The following is a 19,909-nucleotide window of genomic DNA, read 5'->3' on the forward strand; positions in this document are numbered from 1 at the left end:
CCAGGGGTCCCATCCTGCAGCAGAGCCCCGGACCCACGGGACAGCTCCTTGCCCCCCCCCCAGTCCTGGACACGCAGCAGCCCCCAGGCCCCCACGGCAGCAGCATCCACAGGGGAGACCCAGGCTCCAGGTGCCCCCTCCTGCAGCCCTGGCCCCGCGGGGAGCTGCCAGCGCGGTGCGGGGGCACCAAGGCTGGGGGGTAGGTGCATGGGGAGCTGCTTCATTTGCAGCGAGACACCCGCAAATGTGGGCACGAGGCGGGGAGAGGGACAGGCTGGTGCCCCAGTGCTTCTGCCAGGACAGGAGCCGCAGTGAGAGCCTAGCAAACACTTTATTCCCAAGGACAGCGCTTCCCTCAGCCCCTGGGCAGCAGGGATGGGCGCTGCCTCGCTGTGCCCCATACCACATCGGTCCTGGGAGCCGAGGGCCAGCCCTGGCAGCAGGGGCCCAGCCTGGGGGATGCAGAGAGCCGGGCAGTCCAGCCTGCGGGACAGGGACCATCCCAAGCGCTGATGCGCTCTGCTGTGCCCCGAGACCACCGCCCGCGTGGCTCCAGGCCAGGCTCGTGGCCCGCAGGCAGCACCCCGGCAATAGGGGAAGGTGCTCAGCAAGCAGGAACAGTTCCAGGAGGAGCAGAGGGGCCCTGATGCCCAAATCTCCTGAGATGCCACCCACAGACCCTCAGATTCCTGGGACGTCCTGCTCCCCCCAAGCTGTGTCCCCCATCCCCTGTACCTCCCTGCTCACGGTGCCCCCCCTGCTCCCGCGTCCTCGGGGCTGTGCTGTGTGGATGGGGGTCAGCCCGCCCCACGGCACAGCCCCCCACGCTCAGAGGAGGCGTCCCAGGAGCTGCACTCTGGGGAAGCTGCCCCAGGACACGGGCAGCGCGACGAAGCCCAGCTTGCTGTAGAAGCTCAGCTGCTGCCGGTCACTGGCACTGACCTGGCAGAACACTCCCCGTGACCCTGGAAGGGAGGCGAGAGGTCAGGACCCTGGCACCAGGATCGCACGCTGGGGCTGGGGGCTGTGTCTGGGACCCCCTGGCATGGGTGTCGGCCTCTCCCTTGTCCTGTGGCACCGAGAATAAAGAGCTAGGGCTGGGGGCCATGGATGAGACCTGCTCACATGGGCATCAGCTTCTCCCCTGCCCTGTGGCACCAGGGATGCAGCACTGGGGCTGGGGGCCACGGCTGCAACCCCCCCGCCCCCCACCAGCCTCCACTGCTCTGTGGCACTGGGATCGCCGCGCTGGGGCTGAGGGTTGTGGCTGGGAGCCCCTTCTGTCAGCCTTTCCCCTGCCCCGGGACACTGGGGGCACTGCTCGACGCCCTGAGACACAGGTCCACGCATCCCTGGGTGCAAGGGGAGGGCGGGGGGCATGGGGACCGGGGCCAGGTGGCATCAGAGAGGGGACAGGACCCGCAGCGAGGGCTGCCCCTGCCCCGTGCTGCGTGGCGGGGTGCAGGGCAGTGGGCAGCTGGGCAGTAGGGCCGGGGCTGTGTGGGGTCCGGGGCGCCCCGGTGCCCCCTGCGCGGGGATGCCAGGCTCACCATTGGCCCTGAGCGCACTCAGCAGGCAGACGGCCAGGCTGCGGCTGACGCCCGCGTCCAGCACGCGGGGCGCGGTGCCCAGCTGCACCAGCGATGGGAAGCGCCGCAGCACAGGCAGGGGCACAGCTGGAGGCTCCTCATGGAAGAAGAGCAGCGCTTCCTCCAGGGCATCCTGCAGGCAACAAACACAAGTGAGGGCACCCCCTCCACCCCCACCCCCGGACCCCTCTGCTCTGCTCCTCACCTGTCCTAGTGCCGGGGACCCCGCGTCCAGCTCCCGGGGGTACTTGTGCTGCATGGCCGGCAGCCAGCCGCTGTTTCGCTGCTGCAGGAAGCCTTCAGCGCAGAGCGCGCCAGCTGCATAGCCACACGGACCATCCTCATCCTCCAACACGAAGGTGTACTCGGGGCTCAGGCTCAGGAAGCTGCCCAGCAGCCTGCCAGCCAGAGCAGGAGCAACGCTGAACTGCTGATTGCAGCCCAGCCTGGCCCAGAGAGAGCTCGGACCCAGCATCCTCCTCCCTGCCCCAGTGGGATAGAACCCCAGGGCCACCAACTCATCCCTTTGAGATCCCCCTAGCGGGACAGCACCCCAGTGCCCAGCAATCCACCCCTTGGAGACGCCTCTGGTGGGACAGCACTCCAGTGCCCACCAACCCATCCCTTGGAGAACCCCCTGCAGAAGCCCTTGTCCAAGGGGAGCTGCCACGGCCAGGCTGGACAGCAGGTCCATGCCCACGGCGCTGCCAGCAGGGACTGCCCTCCCTGCCTGCTCCCGCAGCACGAGGCCAGCACCAGCTGCGATGCAGGCAGAGCTGGTCCCCACTGCGGTGCAAGAAGCGGTCACTGCCTCGCCCCGTGGCCCCACATTGCCCAACACCAAGCTCAGCACGTGCCCAGCAGCAAGGATCCCGCAGGGACCACGTCTCACCGGTCACCGAGGAGATCAGGATGGGCCGTGAGGATCTCAGCGACTTTGGGGTCGCAGTCCAAGCTCTCCCGGCACATGCGGTAAAGCTCAGCCTGGAAGAGCCGGACACAGCTCAGGCCTGGCTCTGCCTGCCCTGTGCCCGCTCCCTGCCCCACAGCCCCAGCAGCTGCCCAGGCTGGCCCCGGCGAAGGATCGCGGCCGGAGCTGCGGCCTCCGGCACGTCCTGGCCAAGGGAAGGAGCTCCAGCCACCTACGGGCACTGGCCTCTGCACCAAGCGATGCCCCATGTGCCACCTTCCGAGGCTCCTTGCCTCAGCACAGCAACGCCTCCAAACAAGGAATTGCCATTCCAGTCAGGAACGCTGCTCAGCTCCAGCCTGGAGCATGCTCAGACCAGCCAGACACCAGCAAAACCAGGTCTCCATGGAGCATGTGTGCAGTGGGACATGGCTAAATTCCCCCTCCTGGGCTAGTTTGGGTTTGCTGCTGCCCACAGGCTCAGCAGAAAGAACATACCAGTGAAAGCATCGCTTTCTGAAGGAAAAGCTGCCTGGATGGCTGCGAGCCAAGGGCAGGAGAGAGCGCTCCAAGCGCCCATCCCAGAGGGGCTGAAGTGCTCAGCTAGGTTCTTCTCTTGAGTTTCACTGGACACACTCAGCTGCTGAAGCTCAGCCTGATCAGACACCCTGACTACAGGCACCGAGAACAAGCTCTGGCAGTGGGAATTGCTGGCAGCTGCAGCCTGACATTGCAATCCGCTCTCACGTGCCTGCAGCTCCTCCTCTGCTGTTTACCAGCCCCGCAGCCAAGCAGGCACACACGGTTGTGTCCATGACGGCTGGGTTTGCAGTGTTAGCAGTTCCTTTGGACGGAGGCAGCGGGGAGAGGGAGCAGCGTGGAGGCTGCATGGTTTGTGGGGAACCCAGGACTCTGCTGGTCTGGCTGTGGTTTCACTGGTGTGTCCACCTGCCTCCAAATTCTCCCTTTCCCCCCATCCCATCGTGCTGCTGGGATTCAGGCAGAGCAGGGGGCTGGCAGCAAGCAGGTTGTGGCTGACAGAGGCCCCGGTTACAGGGGAATCATCCTGTGAGCTGGGTGAGCGTTTGAATCAGAGAATCTCCAGGTTGGAGAAGACCCACCGGATCATGGAGTCCGACCATTCCCATCAAATACTAAACCACGTCCCTCAGCACCTCGCCTACCCGTCCCTTAAACCCCTCCAGGGAAGGGGACTCAACCCCCTCCCTGGGCAGCCTCAGACAGGGACCAATCACCCTTTCCGTGAAAATTTTTTTCCTAATGTCCAGCCTGACCCTCCCCTGGTGGAGCTTGAGGCCATTCCCTCTCGTCCTGTCCCTGCCACATAAAGTAGAAGTTTGAAGAAGAGACTAACTGGGGATGAACCTCAGCAGGCTCAGGCAGCCCAGAGCTGCAGGTGGACGAAGGCTTCGGGACGTCACCATCCAGACTTGTCCTGTTCTGGATCTTTCCTGGCATCTGCTCATGGCCAGCACTGGAGATGAGCCTTGCAGTCTGGCCACCCCAGCTCTGTGCCCACCACTCACTCTGGAGCCAGGTCCCAGGCTGCCAGCTGCCCGGGGGGGGCTGTGCCTGGCGTTTACCCCGCGGAGGGAGGCAGTGGTCCCTGCTGAGGCCGCTGGCCACAACACCCACTCTGCAGCCCCGAGGGACTCGCCCTTGGCTCTGCGCGGGCACTGAACCCCAAAGGTCCCTCCCCATCTCTGTCACCCTGCGCTGCAAGCTCAGCCGTGGGGGCAGCAGATGGGCCTGTGTCTCCTTAGTGCCTGGACAGTGTGGGCTACGCAGAGGTGGCTCCATCCCGAGAGGTGCAGGTCACCTCTCCAGCCCACGGCTCTCACCTTGTCCAGGGGCAGCAGCGGGCGCAGGACGTACAGCTGGCTGGACGGGAAGAGTGGTGGAGGGTGGTAGAAGAGGTCACAGCTGTTCCCCACAGGCAGCAGAGCCTGGAAGAGACACGGTCCATCAAGGAGCAGGTTGTCCTGCCTCCAAATCTCATCCTGGAGGCAGTGGGAGGGTCCTCTGAGGGACCCTGAACCCCAGGAGCCGCAGCAAACCCATCAGCCTGGGGCAGCTCTGTCTCCCCAAGCCTGCAGCGACCCAAAGGCAGGGCCAGGAGTGGCAGCTGGGATCCTGGCCTTCTGGTGGCTTTACAGACACCAGCGTGCTCTCACCTGCAGTTCTCCAAAGAGGCCCCCGCGACGCACCCAGGGCTCAGCGTCCCCCCGCAACGAGACTGGGGCGGTGATGCTCTGGCACCCTGGAGGCAGCAGGAGACAAGACATGTGCGAGGTGAACAAAAGCCTGGGAGATCATCTCCACCGCGCGCAGATCACAGCTCCAAGGATCTGCACCCAGAACCGCCGGGCATGGGAGCTCACTGAAGCTCAGGCAGCAGCCCCACGCGCTGGGGTAGCAGCGCGATCTCTGCAATGGGGCCTGGAGTGGGGGAATGGGGAAAGGTGTGATCTTGCCTCCAGGAAAGGTGTAAGTCAGAGACAGCTCGTGGCTACAGCTGGGAAGCTGCAGCCGCGCACAGAGCTGCTTCACCACAGGCTGCTTCCCTGTGGCAGTGGGTCAGGGCACATCGCCCCATCCCACACTGGGCTTGGAGCTCCTCTCAGGTTGCCATCTGGTACCAGCTCTCGGTTTGTAAGAAGTCACAAGGCCCACAGAGGAACCCAGGAACCCTAAACCAGAGGGACAGGGGCTCTCGAAGTTTTGCACCGGCATTCACACTCCAACCCCACCTCTGTCACAGAGGCCATCACTGCTCCCAGCGGCCCTGGATCCCTGTTACCAGAAACACTATGGGTTCCTCAGATTAAAAGGGCAGAGGAACCATGCCATAAAAACAGGCATTCCCTGTAGGCTGCGAGAGGGTGAAGATCTGCTGTGATGATTGCTCTGTCCCCAGCAGCACTGCCCCGGTGTCAGGGCATGCAGGGCTTCCAGGCTTCCCATGGCCATTCCTCATCTGCTCAGCAGGCAGGGAATGGGAAAGGGCAGCCCGATGGTGGGTGCTGGCTGTCACTGCAGGGCTGGAGGGCAGCCAGGGCCCCGCCAAGCCAGAGCAGCACTGGTACTTACAGCCGAAGCAGCTTCCCCACGTGCCTTTGGGGTCAGGGTCACAGAGGAGATGGCCATCTGCAATGGAGAAGGAGGGGTCAGTGTGGGGCACAGGTCAGCTGTGGAGACAGTGTCAAGGGGAGGTGCACGCACAGGGGAGACCCTGGCACCCCCGGCTGGACACAGCGACCCCAGACCTGTAGGACGGGGGCTCAGAGAGTGAGTCACCACAGAACAAGCTTCAGAAGCCCTGGGTGCGCTGTAGTGCCCTGCATTTCAACAAGGCTGGGTTTGGCTAGAGCGCGAACACATGGCCCCAGGGGCTGGTGCAGGGCTAGCGTCTGCCACGTACCCAGCCAGAGGACAAAGGCACTGGCGGCCAGCAGCATGTTGCGGATGTCCCAGAGGTAGGGGTGAAGGTCATAGAGCAGAGCCTGTCCGGTGCTGCTGACGAAGCGGCTGTGCAGGCGGCACGTCTGAGCGCAGAGCTGCTGGAAGGACTGGGCTCGGCCACGCCAGCATGCACCCTGTGGACAGACCGGGCATTAGCGCAACAGCGATGGGCACCAACTGTCCTGCAGAAGCATCCGGACCATCCTTACCCCACAGGCATTGGATGTTGTGGCCGGGACCCCCACAGTGAGGCTGTTTGCCCGGAGCCAACGAAAGTGCTCCAGGAGATGCTGTGCCTGTGGCCCGTGATGGTAGGGCAGGTAGAAGAGCTCCACCAGCATCCGCACCTCCCCCAGAGTCAGCGGTGCCGCAGGGATGGACTCAGCCTCCTCTGCAGTCAACGGTGCTGTGGGAATGGACCCAGCCTCCTCCATGGTCAGCGGTGCCATGAGGATGGACCCAGCCTCCTCCATGGTCAGTGGTGCTGAGGGGTTGGACCCAGCCTCTTCTGTGGTCAGCAGTGTCATGGGGATGGACCCAGCTTCTTCTGTGGTCTGCAGGACCATGGGGATGGACCCGGCTTCTTCTGTGGTCAGTGGTGCCATGGGGATGGACAGAGCCTCCTCTGCGGTCAGTGGTGCCGTGGAGATGGACAGAGTCTCCTCTGGGGTCAGTGATGCTGTGGGGATGGGCTGAGCCTCCTCTGGGGTCAGCAGTGCTGTGGAGATGGGCCGAGCCTCCTCTGTGGTCAGTGGTACCGTGGGGATGGACCAAGTCTCCTCTGTGGTAAGTGGCGCCGTGCGGCCAGATCCAGCCTCCTCTGCGGTCAGTGGTGCCATGGGGATGGACCCAGCTTCTTTTATGGTCAGTGGTGCTGGGGGGCCAGGGCTGGTGCCAGCCCCAGTCGCTGGGGGTGGCCGGGGGATGTCAGCCCTGCTGGCCTCAGGCTGGCAGCTGCCGGAGGTCTGGGGGGCGCTGCCACCCCCTGTCCTGGCATCTCCAGGGGGCAGGGGAAGGTTCTGGCTGGCATGGCTGCAGCACATCATGTCACCTGGGCTGTGGAAGGTCTCGGCATCCACCGGGGTTTCTGCGGACTGGGCACTCCCCGTGGTGCTGGGCAGATCAGAGGAGGGCTCGCCAGGCGCTCGGCTGCCTGTGGTGAGCTGGTCCTTGTCCCCTGTGCCACTTTGCCCACCACTGGCAGAGCTCCTGCTCTCACCGCCCTTCCCGGGCTCCGAGGTCACCTCCCTCCTTGCGTCCCCTCGTGCCACGGCACAGGGCTTGGGGCTGCACTGGTCTGTCCAGCTGGGAGCAGAGCCGTGGGGCTGGGGGTCCGGCGTGGGCTCCCATCCTCCCGCTGCGCTGGGCTGCAGCCTCGTCCCTCCCTTGAGGCTGACGCTGGGCTGTCCCCGGGTCCTTCCTCCTGGCAGAAAGGAGTAAGGGGGGAGCCCCGCTGGCACCTGCATGGAAACTTCTGCCCATGGGGCAGGACAGCCCTGGGACAGCCACACCAGGGAGCTCCATCTCCGAGCTGGCAGAGACCAGGGAGCCACTGGGACATGGGCTTAGCATCACCCTGAGCTCCCAGAGTTCTGGCCTCCACGCCTGGTGAGCCACAGTCTTTGTGGAAGCAAACAGTGAGGGACACCGAGCTTGTACCTGGCTGAACCCCCTCTTCCAGAGCTGTATGGTGGCCCAGGCTCCCACACTCCCAGCTGAGGAAATTCCTCTGGGATGTGGCCATGGCAGGAGCACCCACGGGGCAGCACAGTGCAATGGACACCCATGCCTGCCCCCCACGACCCACACAGACCCCGCTGCAGCACCAGCCAGGACACAGGGCTCCCTCACCCTCTGAGCAACCCATAGAGCCCGTCCCGTGCTCTAGGGCGGTGAGGGATGCTGTCGTGTGGGCTCATCACCTACCTGACTCCAAGGCTTGCCTGTTTATCTCGGCCACCCAGTCAAGCAGCGCCTGCTCCAAGGCTTCCTGGGGGCTGTAGCTCCCATCTCGTGGACCCTGGCTGCTCCCCGGGACTGCCGCAGTCTCCATTCCTAAAGAAGTGTTCCCTGGAAGTGTTCAAGGCCAGGTTGGATGGAGCCTTGGGCAGCCCGATCCAGTGAGAGGTGTCCATGCCCATGGCAGGGGGGGTTGGAATTAGATGATCTTTGAGGTCCCTACCTACTCAAACCATCCTATGATTCTATGATTCTATGAAGTGGAGCTCATGGGCCTGGGCAGCTCCATCCTTTGCTCAATGGATCTATCCCATCAAAACTGAGTGTGGGCTGCCCCCTCCTCAGGGACATGCCTCCAGGATGGATCCCACACCCCAAGATGCTGGGATGTCATGCAGGGAAGCCTATGGGGCCACAGCAAAGACAGGCAGCGCGGGGCAGGGTCCTGCCCTGGGTGCACATGCTTGCAGCACGGGGGCTGGGTACCTGTGCGATCGGCGTGGGCACAGCTCCCCAGCTCGCTCCGGAACCAGCTTCCCAGAGTGTGTATGGGGATGAAGTTGGCCTGGAGCTCACAGTTGGGGTTGAGGAGCAGTCCCTGGAGCCTGGTCATGAGGCCGGACGCGCGGCCCGTGTAGGGGCCCAGGAAGACTCGTCTGCAGTCATAGTCATTGGCGTACAGATTGTCCCAGATGATGGGGCGCCGCCGCAGGACGCCCTCCACCTCCTCCAGCTGCGCGGCCGAGAGCTCCTGTGACACCACCTTTGGGCCTGAAGCATCACAGCAGGGATGCACATGGAACACAGAAACAGCACGAGATGTTACGCTGTCACACACACTCGCAACGTCTGGGCACTCAGCGTGGAGGGAAGGGGAGAGCCGACCCGTCCACCCTCCCGCAGCAGAAGCAGAGCTGAACTGCAGCCCAGCCCACCACGGCTGAGAGAGCTGGGGGTGTTTAGCCTGGAGAAGAGGAGGCTGAGGGGAGACCTCATTGCTCTCTCCAACTCCCTGAAAGGAGGTTGTGGAGAGGAGGGAGCTGGGCTCTTCTCCCAAGGGACAGGGGACAGGACGAGAGGGAATGGCCTCAAGCTCCACCAGGGGAGGGTCAGGCTGGATATTAGGAAAAGATATTTCCCGGAAAGAGTCATTGGACAGTGGCAGAGGCTGCCTGGGGAGGGGGTTGAGTCACCTTCCCTGGAGGGGTTTAAGGGACGGGTGGACGAGGCACTGAGGGACATGGGTTAGTGATTGACGGGAATGGTTGGACTCGACGATCCGGTGGGTCTTTTCCAACCTGGTGATTCTATGATTCTATGATTCTATGATTCTATGCTCCCCACGCAGCCGCCCCAGGCGCTTACCTGTCCAAATGACACCAATCGCCAGGAGCAGCTCCTGGCCAAGGGTCAGCAAATAGCAGGACTGGCTGGGGCTGGGAGAGCAGAGCGAGCCGCAGTACTCTGGGGAGAGAGCACAGAGCATCCCTCAAGCCACAGAGAGACCAGGAGAGGGTGCCTGGGACTGATGGAGAGGGGCTGGGGAGAGGCACGGTACGGGGAACACGGCATGCATGGCTGCTGAAGTGGCAGCCTGGTCCTGCCCTAGTCTTGAGATCTCCAGGGCTCCCGCAGGAGAATGAGGGGCTGTGAGGGCTGCCAGGGCAAGCAACTCGCAGCAGACACCGGTGCTAGGTGCAGCCCAGTCTGCTGTGGGTGCCGCGGCTGGCCGAGCACCAGGCTCCCAGGGGCAGGATGGCAGGGGCTGCACAGATGCAAGGCTGTACCTGTGGGGCAGAAGAGGAAGACGGCGGGTTGGCCGAGCTCCTGGTACACCTCGTTGGCCACAGAGGCTTGAGCCTGAGCCAGGGAGGGGAAGACGTCTCTGTCAGCTTGGCACATGCAGGGGTCGATGTCGTCAAAGAGCAGTGCAAAGGAGCGGCACCCCATGGCAGCCACCTGTGGGCACAGGCACAGGCTGCTAGGACCCCCGGGTGGCAGGGAGGAAGGAGGCAGAGAGCCCTGGCTGAGCCCCCGCCCTGGGGCCCCATAAGGACAGCAGAATTTTGGGGCATCTGGAGGGACAGGACAGTCAGAGCAGCCCTTGCTGTGTCCCCCGCGCCAGTGGAGTGGATACCGTGCATGATACTCGGCCACTCCACAGGCACACGTCCACCCCATGGCCACGTCCCACCTTGCTCTAAGCCCTTGGCACGGCTGCTGTGGACCAGGAGCCCTTCCAAACCAGAGTCCAGCCTGCCCAGTGCCCACTCCCACTGCGCCGTGCCAGACACTATCTTCTCCCCAGTATTGCCCTGCGGCACCGGGAGCTCTGCAGTGGAAGTGGAGGCTGGCAGACCTTCAGGAGGAGCCTCACCACATGCCCAGGCAGGAGGTCCCTGCACGGGGGACAGCTGGAGGTGGCTGATGAGATGGCTGGGCATGGAGCAGCGCAGGGCAGCTGCTGTCCTGGCTGTGCCTTGGGGAGGAGCAGAGGCCCAGGGAGCAAACCTGCTGTGCTGGTGGCTCTTTACCCTCCCAGGGGCTCAGCACCATCCTGCACCATCCTCCAGGGCTGCCCAGCAGTCTCTGGAGCTTGTGTTTGCAGCCCCAGACCAGCCCTTAGGGTGGATGTGCCCTCCTCCCTCCCCAGCACGCGTTCCTCTTGGCTGGGAGCAGTGGGATGAAGGAACAGCCCACGGTACCTGCCTGAGTTTTTGCAGCAGCAGGCGCCGGTCCCCAGCGCTCGAAAACACCATGTCCTGGCCCGCAGAAATGGCGAAAACAAACTCCACGCCCTGCTCCTGGGCGGCTTCGATGAGAGACTGCATCTGGGCTGGGGACAAAGCAGAGGGGTCTGTGAGCGCTGGCAGGCAAGGGATGGAGGGAGACAAGGACATGGAGGGAGATGGGACCACAGTGGCCTGAAAGGAAGGAGCTGAGGGCAGCAGGAGGCATGAGAGAGCACCTGGAGTGGAGAATCCCAGTGGAGAGAGTTTGCAGTCCTCCCTTGGCACACAGAGGACTGTCTGCTATGGACTGTGTGTCCTGACATACTCTAGCCCATGGCCAGATGAGGAGCTCCCCATGCTGGGTGGGCTCCTAGGGGACTTCATGTGATGAGCAGGGTGCGTGGCTCTCCTTGCACCAGGCAGGGTCTGGGGAAGCTCCTTGCACAGGGCAGAGTCCTGGCAGGGAGGGTGGTAACCGCCAGCCTGACCCTGGCCGAGCCCCTGACCACGCTTCACCCTCCAGGACCCAGGACCCCCACCCGTGCTGAGCCCAGCAGAGCCGCTACCTGCCTCATGCTCCGTGTAGGGCTCTCGCCAGAGCAGCCGGTGCTTCAGCTCGTCCTTGGGCGCGTACATGTAGCAGTTCAGCCCCCAGAGTTTCAGCCTGCGCAGCAAGGACAAGGGTTACCCACAGGCATCGTGGATGGAATCATAGGCAGGGGCACCTCCCCCTGGATCAGGTTGCTTGAAGTCCCATCCAACCTGGCCTTGAATCCCTCCAGGGATGGGGCAGCCACCACTTCTTGGCAACCTGGGCCAGGGCCTCCCCACCCTCACAGGAAAAAACTTCTTCCTAAGATCTCACCTCAGTCTCCCCTCTTTCAGCTCAAATCCGTTCCCCTCATCCTATCCCTGCACTCCCTGATCAAGTGCTCCTCCTCAGCTTTCCTGTAGGCTTTCTCTGAAGCTTCTGCCTGCAGAAGGTTTATAGAATCAGTCCAACGCCAGCCCAAGCGCCCTTGTGCCGACTGAACCCTGTCCCCAGGTGCCATGGCCACATGTTGTTTGACCCTCTTCAGGGACCGCAGCTCTGGGCAGCCTCTGCCAGGGCTTCACCACTCGGTCAGGGAAGGAGTTGTTCCCAATATCCAATCTAAACCTCCCCGGCACAACTTAAGGCCGTTTCATCTCATCTCATCGCTTGTTCCTGGGGAGCAGAGCCCGACCCCCGCCTGGCTCCAATCTCCTCTCTGGGAGCTGTGCAGATCCATGAGGTCTCCCCTCACCTCCCCTTCTCCAGGCTCAACAGCCCCAGGCTCTCAGCTGCTCCCACAACCCCTGGTCTCCAGACCCTTTCTAGCTCTGTTCCCTTCTCCAGATTTTCTCCAGCCTCTCAATGTCCTTCTTGTAGATAGGAGCTCAGAACTGAGACCAGGATTCAAGGTGTGGCCTCACCTGCTGGGCTTCAGCAAGCAGCAAGCTCCTTACCAGAGCTGAACATAAAGTCCTACCCACATAGGAGACCACAGAAGATACAACCTCTGAAGTCACAGCTGAACACAACAGGTTGAACGTGAGTCCCCTGCAATGCTACCAGTAGCAGAAGCCTTGGATGAAACATTGCACAGGGTCAGGAGAAATGAGGGAGACTTGGTGCCCTGTTCTGGAGGAAGATGCTGCCAGAGCAGTGGCCACAGCGTGGGAAGGACCCGGTAAACCACAGCGGGTTCTGTCAAGGAGCCACACACTGACACTGTGGAAAGCTGTGAGCAACACAGTCCTGGAGCCCAGCCGGCTCCTCTCTCCTCCAGAGGAGAGAAAAGCCTCACTTGGCAGGCAGGGATGTGGCGGGGTCCGGGGTGACTCACAGGGATGCGCATTCGGACAAGACGGGAGAGGAAAGGTCTCCAGCTCTCCAGAGGCTCCACTGCAGTCGGAGCTGAAGGAAAACAGCTCTGAGAACAACCAGAGCCTGCCTGCCTCAGGAGATCAAACTGCACTGTCAGAAGGTCCTTTCTGGCCTCAAAAAGCATGGATTCCTTCCAGAATCTCCCAGTGATCCAAGACTTACTGGAAATTACCAGGACAGGGTAGACACCTCCCTTGACAGCCCTTTTGGCCCTTCTGTACAAAAGCCATCTGATACATTCATTTATTTTTATTTATTCTCCTTAGTAGACAATGTTTTATGCTTTCCCATGATGTAGAGGCTGGGAAGCACTTCATGTTCTGCATGATACAAGCATCTCATCTTGTTTGTGTCCAGAGGAGAAAGCCACTGCTGAACACACTGCTCACGCGTGCAAACACGAGAACATGCATCCCAGCCCAGCACCAGCAAGGCCACCATTAGACCTCCTCACTCCTAATAGACATTGAAACATCAGAGCTTGTTTTCCTTCTGGTGCGTTTCCCCTCATTTTCTAAGTTATGTTTTTCTGTATCTGCATCTCTGGTGATGAGTGATGCAGGTTTGTTGTGCCACCTGTTTCCACAGCGAGGAGCTGCTGGTGCCATGTGGTGCTGCCCAGACCCACGGGATTCAGAGATGAGGCCATAAGCACCCATCCTACCAGGTCAGCACCCAAGGTGGGTTTCCAGCCCACCGAACACCCCTGCGTTCTCTCTCACATGGCCCTGACTTCCCTTCTCCAGCCCCTCTCACACATGGGCTGCTGCAGCCGCCTCGTGCCACGCTGCCGTCGGGCAGAGCAGCTTTCCTGGTGCCTCCAGAAGCAGCGTTTCCAGGCCCACATAGCCCCCGTGCTCCTCTCCAAGCCCTCCCCAGCTGCCAGTGCTCCCTCCATGGCACAGGGAGAAGATTCTGATCATCTCCCACTGACAGATCCCTCTGTGTCCGCATCCACACTGGAGCATCCCTGCCAGCAGTGCAGTGCCAGCTGTGCAGTGCCCATACGCAGGGGCTGGTGCCCACCCAGCCCTTCCCAGGTCCCATCTCCAGACTCCACTCCCCTGGGGTGCCCAACCCCAGCCCAGGACCACCCCCCGAGCACATCTGGCTGCAGCTGGGCAGCGGCAGAGCCCCAGCACCACCTGCCGGCACAGGGCAGCCTACCCACATCTGGCCAGGCATCCATCCTGCAGCCACCGCAGCTGCATCCAGGCAGGAGAGTCTTTGCCTTGGTTCGAGCTAGGGGTGCAAGAGTGCTGGGACAGAGGGGACATTGCAGGAGCAGCCCTAGGAGAGGCACAAACCCCCTTCACAGCCACCACCCTGCTGTTCCAAAGGCTCACCAGCCCCAGGAGCCCCCTTCCAGCACATTTTCCCTCATTGCTCCTTCCCCCACATCTCTCTGGCGTACACCTTGTTGCTCTGCCACAGGCTAGTGGCTTCAGAGAGGAAAATTCAGGGTACTTGCCATTGAAAGAGGAGCTTCCTCTGTTCCATAGACCATGGTCTCCCATAGAAACCTGTAAAACAGGGAAAAAAAGCCAAAATGCCGTTGTCAATATCTGCCTTAAAACAATCTGTTATCCTTGCTGTGATCTTGACCGGAATTCAAGCGCGTGGATGTGATGTTCACGCTCCCACCCTTCCCAGAAAGAGGGAGGTAGCACTTAACCTGGGAGGGGGCATTTCCACAGTGAAAGCCAAGCCTAGAGGAGGTGACTGGCTGCTGGCTGGGTTACAGGGCACTCTGGCACAATTTTGGGGTGTCCTGATGCACAGAGCTGTTGCACATCCTTCCTGGAGTTTTCTGCCTGTGGATTTTCCTTCATGTCTCTCTGCATCTCCCTGCATCTGCGTAGTGTCAGCTGTGTCAAGCAGAGCATCATCAGCTACAAACCCCATTCTTGTTACCTTTAGTGACTGCGTAACCCCAGCTGCACCAAAACTGCCCTGACACAGCTCTGCCCTGCACCCTGCAGACCTGCACCCACACTGCAGCCGGGCAGGGGTTGGGGCAGCATCGCTGCCCCACAGGAAGATGTTTGGAGCAGAAACACACAACCAGCCTGCGGGGAAGCCCACATGTGCTGGGACTGTGGCTCCACAGACACCTTGTCTGTCCCCCACTGGGAAACACCATCCCCATAAGCTTGCCAAGGGAAAAAAGATGAGATATCAGGAAGAAACGTTCTCCTGTGAGGGTGGGGAGGCCCTGGCCCAGGTTGCCCAGAGCTGGGGTGGCTGGAGGGGTTCAAGGCCAGGTTGGATGGGGCTTGGAGCCCCTGATCCAGTGGGAGGTGTCCCACGGGAGAGGAGTGGAACTGGATTGGGTTTGAGGTCCCTTCCCATCCAAACCATTTTGTGATTCTAAAGAGAGGAAAAACAACCAGGGAGCAACTCTACCAGCTGTCTGCTAACGAATACACTCATCACCAGGCACCAAGGGTGGCTGCAAGGACAGTGCCCTTCCAGAAGGTTCACGTCAACAGAACGAAATGCAGGAACTACAGATCCGGAGTCAGCAAATTCCCAAGTGTTTCTTAACATTTCCACTTCTGCTGCTTGCAGGCTGGAGGTGGTTGCTGGGCACCAGTGTCTGACCTAAGCCTGAGGCTGCAGCAGCCAGCAGTCTGCCCTGCGCTCTGCACGGCAGGGAACCAGCCTGTGACCGGGTAAGGTGAGCAGGAGCCCTGCTGGGCATGCAGCACCCCGTCCCCTGCTGGGATCACTGTCAGGGAAAGGCCCTGACTGTTTCTGCGTGTAGAAAGACCTGGGAGAAGCAGAGCTGCCCACAATGCTGGCGAGAAAGAATACTCAGTGGAAAGCAACCAGTTCACTTGGGGACAACGGCAGCGTAAGTAAGTGGGTTTGGAGAGATGCAGATTTGACGCTTTCTTAAAGAGGGGTTCAGCGGGGACCTGTAAGTGTTCCAACACAGACTTGGAACTTAGCAAGAGAAGGATCTTCAGTCACTTCAAGTCTCTGCCAGATCTGACTGTCGCAATGTGAAGTCTCACAGACAATATATCTTGGACAGCAATGGCAATTAACTACCCACCAAGGCAGCTTTCCTGTTCCAGATGGGCTCCGCATCATGAGCAGCTTTTAAACCACTCAATGCCCTTCCCAGCAGACACAGCCCGTAGGAGCTGATATTCAGGGGAGTGGTTGCATCCGCTGTGCCAGGCAGCACACAAGGGCGGGCAGCAATGACTCTGCTGGTCTGGAGGCAGAACTGGCCCCTAGCGCCTAGGGCCAGCCTTGCCCGGGAAAGCACCCGCGTTTCCCCAAAGCCCTGAGTGCACCAGCACCGCTCAGCCTGGGAGGGGACCCTCTTGCCCTGCTCCCTTTGGCAGGAGCTCATCCTGCAGCCCGTCAGCCCCAGCCTGAGCCGAGGCGCAGCAGGTTGTGCCACAGCACACACTGAACATCATCTTCTCTGCAGGCAGACCTTCTACCTCCTTGAATGCCTAAATGGTTCCATCCACTCTGAAAAAAATATACGTTTGCCTTGCTAGCCATTCCCACCATGCAGAAGGCAAAACTTGCGGCCACTCAAGGATCCCAGCAAGCATTTCACGCAAAGATAGTTATTTCCATGATAAATAGATTTTCCATCTTGCAATCCATAGGAAGTCCTGCTCAGCTCACAGTGAGGTCCCCCAGGGCCCCTCCCTGAACAGCACCTCCTGCAAGTGCCCAGCTCACACTTTGCTGTGAATCAACATTGCCTTGCAAGTATGACACCTGCCACCTACACACACTGGGCCAGCAGCAGCTCTGTGGAAAATGCCACTCTACTTTATATTCTACCCAGTAAACTGGTTAAACTGTACCAGTAAGACCCTGCCTGTGCCTGTGGCTGTCTCCAGAGGAGCAGTGCTGGTGTCCTGCCTTTCTGAAGGCAGAGGAGCACCGATGAGTGACGTGCGCTTGCACCTTGGCTCTCTCACAGCCCAGGTCACATCGGTAACCCCTCATCCCCATCACCTGACAAACTCTGGTCCATCTAGGATGTCCCTGATTTCTTCACAAAGTCCCAATGAACATACTAGGAAGCAAAGTTCCTCAGTGTCAGCAATTCCCCAGCCCCTGCTCTGCCGTGGGAGCGGGTCACGCTGAGGTATCAGTGACCAGTGCCAGGAGGATGCAGGGACTCTCTATAGGAGATGCCACACCTGCTGCCGCTGCTCCCTGCTCGGCAGCCTCCCCACCGCGGCACCACGCTGGGCTCTCTGCCACCTCCCTGATCTCCCTGCCACCCTGCTGCCACAGCGAGGGATGCCTTTCCCTCCTCACTCTCCAAGAACCTCCTCCTCCTGGAGCAGCTCTGCTGGCAGCATCCCCCTCCCTCTCTTTCCCAGTTCAGCTTTCCTACATCAGTGATTCTCTCTGACTCATTTTTCTCTACACTATCAGCTTCCCCGTCCCTGCATTTTGGTTTTTTTCTGTGTTTATTTTCACGGTGCTTTTGCTTCCTCGCAGCCAAGGCAGCAGACAGCAGGCTGCAGCGGGGTGCTGTGCGGCAGAAAAAGTGGAGATGCTTTTCCCTGGTGGGTGCCAGCTCTGGTCCAGCTCCTGCGGGAACAGGAGCTGGGGTCCTGGGGGGACAGAGGGACAGGGCTGAGCCACACAGGCTCTCGCTGCTGAGCTCTGGGCACGGTGCTGCGGGCAGGGAGGCAGGAGGGGCGCCCGCTGAGGTGCTGCCCCCAGCCCAGGGCAGACCTGGGGGTCTCGGCACCCCACTGAGGGGGAGTTCGGCTGCGCTGGGATGGCTGTGGGTGCGGCAGCACTCCAGGAAAGAGCTGGGGAGCGTCCCCGGGGGTGCTGGTCCCACATCCCGGGGCAGAGACGGGGTGCAGGGGCCCCGCCTCCCTAATTCCCTGGGTCCTGCGACCCCCTCCTGGCCCTGAATGCTGAGCAAGCCCTGCCGTGCGGCCCGGGGGGACCTTACCTTCCACCACCCCGCAGAGGAAGCGCGGCTGCCCCGCCATGCGGCCGGTACCGGGGGATGCGCAGCGGGAGAGGGATGCGCGGAGGCACCGGGAGATGCAGGCACGGAGGGATGCGCCGACGGAGGGGCGCGAGGGGGAACGGAGGGATGCGCAGAGGGAGTCTGGACGGAGGGATGAGGGATGCGAGGGGAAATGGAGGTGTGCACGGAGGGACGGAGGGATGCAAGGAGGGACAGAAGGACGCAAGAGGGAATGAAGGGATGTACGGAGGGATGCGACCAGGGACGCGAAGGGGAATGGAAAGATGCGCGGAGGGACGCCCCCCCCGCCGCCCTCCCCCGCGCAGACGCGGCCGCCGCAGCGCAGGGGGCGGGGGGACCGGCGGAGCCCTCCCTGGAGAGGGGCCGGGGGCTCTCCTGATGCAGCGGCTCCTGCCCTTTGCGGCTCCCCGGGACCCTCGGCCCCGGCGCTGTTCCCTGGTTCCCCATCCCCTCGCGTTCATCACTGAGCTGCACCTTCCCCGCTGGGACCCCCACGCCGGGACCGAGGTGCGACGCCTCTCCAGGTCCGTGACATCGGGAACGTTCCATCTCCTTGGACACAACCCACCCATGTGCCCGTGCTGGACTGCGGTTCACCTTTCATCACCCTGCTCCAAGCCGCCAACGCATTTGGCTCGTGATCCTCTCCATCCCACAGGTTCTGGTTTGCACAAGGGGTACCACATCACCGGTTCCCCATCCTGCAGCTGCAGGTCACGGGTATCTGCCTGCACGCAGGATGCTCGGCATCATCAGGCTGCTCTGGTCGTTCTCTGGTCACTTTTCCTGTTTGCCAGTCTTACTGCGAGGGAGGCCTGCGTCCTGCAGCATCCCTGCAGCCTTCCCTCACCAAACAGCACCGTAACCCCACCGCACCAGACTTTGTCCACTGCCAAGTGCCTGCAGACATCGCATCTCACCCACAGGCATGGGCTTGCACAGGGGAAGTGGGCATCAAAATCCTAGAGAACAAGGACTGTGGCATCTCTTGCCTTTGCAGGCTAACGCAGTGCTAGGAAGCCAAGTCACGGTGTCCAGGCCATCACAGCAGCACGGAGACCAAGAAAGACTGACCAGCAGTGTCCTGGCAGGCAAGGGGCCATCAGAGCACACTGTGGGCTACCAAGGTCTGTCTGAAGCTCAGCACTCGGCATGGAGGAGGCTGCACAAAGCAAGGAAAGACTGGAGCACTCAGAGCCTCAGCCGCTGACCAGGGGTCTGATAACCAGGGATAGGACAAGGGGAATGGCTGTGCAAGAGGGGAGATTGAGATGAGAACTTAGAAAGAAATGTTTTGCTGCAGGGGTGGGGAGGTCCTGGCCCAGGTTGCCCAGAGAAGATGTGGCTGCCCCATCCCTGGAGGAGTCCCAAGGCCAGGTTGGACAAGGCTTTGAGCAAGCTGCTCCACGGGGAGGTGTCCCTGCCCATGGCAGGGGGCAGAGCTGGTTGCAGACAGGGAAACCACAGCCCTGGCACAAGGTTCAAGGGAAGCAGCATCACAGGTTTTAAAAAAAAATCTCTCCCCAGCTATCCTGTAGCCCCTTCAGGTACTGGAAGGTCGCTATAAGGTCTCTCTCCGGGGAATGTGGAGCGTGAGTCTGGCCCTGGAGAAGGCTGTGGGGCAGACTGGAGCCACCAGCCACGGCTTGGGCAGAGCTGGGAGCAGCCCAGCGCCCTGGGGCTGCCGCACCACCCAGGGAAGTGGCGTGGTTAGGGCAGAGAGACAAGGATGACATCACCCTGTCCACAGAGACTGTCAGAGAAGGAAGTCAGACCGGGCTGTGTATACTTTGGGTGTTTGCTGTGATTCTTCCCCTTCTTTGCTGTCTCTGGGAGCATCCGCATTTGCTCTGTGGATTTCTTGGGCTGGGAAGCTGAGCTACGCGACCTCTAATTCTTTAGCTCCTTTTTTTTCCTCTTGTCAAAGACAGTGCTGTGTTGCTTCTTTCCCCTGTTCTCTGAAACCTCATCCAATCTCCACTGGCTCTCAATATCACCCTCACTGATCATCACACCAGCCAATCTGATCCCATTTTCCCTAACCCCATGTGGCAAACGCCTCCATTGCTCGTGTTAGCAGTGATCATGGCATCATGGAAACCCTGAGCGGGAAGGGCCTGCACTGGCCCAGCCCTCTTCAAGTCAGTTGTCAAGTCACTAAAAAGGAAACGTGGTCAGTATTTGGAGAAACAGGACGGTTTGTCTATAATTAGCATTTTCCTCAAGGTCAGTTCAGGAGTCCCACAGGGCTCCTGCTCTGCAGGTTATACAATCATAGAAAGTCCTGAGCTGGAAGGGACCCACAGGGACCGACGAGCCCCGTTCCTG

General features: G+C 61.1%; 1 protein-coding gene across 3 annotated transcripts; it reads right to left on the minus strand.

Annotated features, from left to right (window-relative positions):
• Positions 1-327: 327 nt before the first annotated feature.
• On the minus strand, positions 328-19,441 carry LOC138720462 (protein O-GlcNAcase-like). Of its 3 annotated transcripts, XM_069856695.1 has the most exons (17): positions 17,540-17,823; positions 14,054-14,105; positions 11,240-11,337; positions 10,647-10,777; positions 9,729-9,900; positions 9,307-9,405; positions 8,428-8,712; positions 7,909-8,052; positions 6,192-7,405; positions 5,942-6,116; positions 5,611-5,667; positions 4,695-4,780; positions 4,362-4,466; positions 2,482-2,573; positions 1,795-1,987; positions 1,551-1,722; positions 328-965 (listed from the first exon to the last, which is right to left on the minus strand). In XM_069856695.1, exons 1-17 carry the CDS (start codon positions 17,577-17,579, stop codon positions 829-831), a joined length of 3,252 nt encoding a protein of 1,083 aa, XP_069712796.1. In that variant the 5' UTR covers positions 17,580-17,823; the 3' UTR covers positions 328-828. The 3 variants fall into 3 exon arrangements, with proteins under 3 accessions (XP_069712796.1, XP_069712794.1, XP_069712793.1); XM_069856693.1 differs by lacking the exons at positions 14,054-14,105; positions 17,540-17,823 and adding an exon at positions 19,371-19,441 and having other exon boundaries at positions 6,192-7,402; XM_069856692.1 differs by lacking the exons at positions 14,054-14,105; positions 17,540-17,823 and adding an exon at positions 19,371-19,441.
• Positions 19,442-19,909: the final 468 nt, after the last annotated feature.

This window comes from Phaenicophaeus curvirostris, chromosome 4 (genome assembly GCF_032191515.1).
Source record: "Phaenicophaeus curvirostris isolate KB17595 chromosome 4, BPBGC_Pcur_1.0, whole genome shotgun sequence".
In the NCBI taxonomy this organism is placed as follows: Eukaryota; Metazoa; Chordata; class Aves; order Cuculiformes; family Cuculidae; genus Phaenicophaeus; species Phaenicophaeus curvirostris.

Bases quoted from the DNA above. Each gene is read 5' to 3' on its own strand.
- LOC138720462 (XM_069856695.1), bottom strand. From the start codon at position 17,579: ATGGCGGGGCAGCCGCGCTTCCTCTGCGGGGTGGTGGAAG. The intron at 2,574-4,361 runs GTGAGAGCCGTG...CGGCTCTTCCAG, and splicing joins CGCTGCTGCCCCTGGACAAG to GCTGAGCTTTACCGCATGTG. The intron at 1,988-2,481 runs GTGAGACGTGGT...TCTGGCTGGCAG, and splicing joins CCTGATCTCCTCGGTGACCG to GCTGCTGGGCAGCTTCCTGA.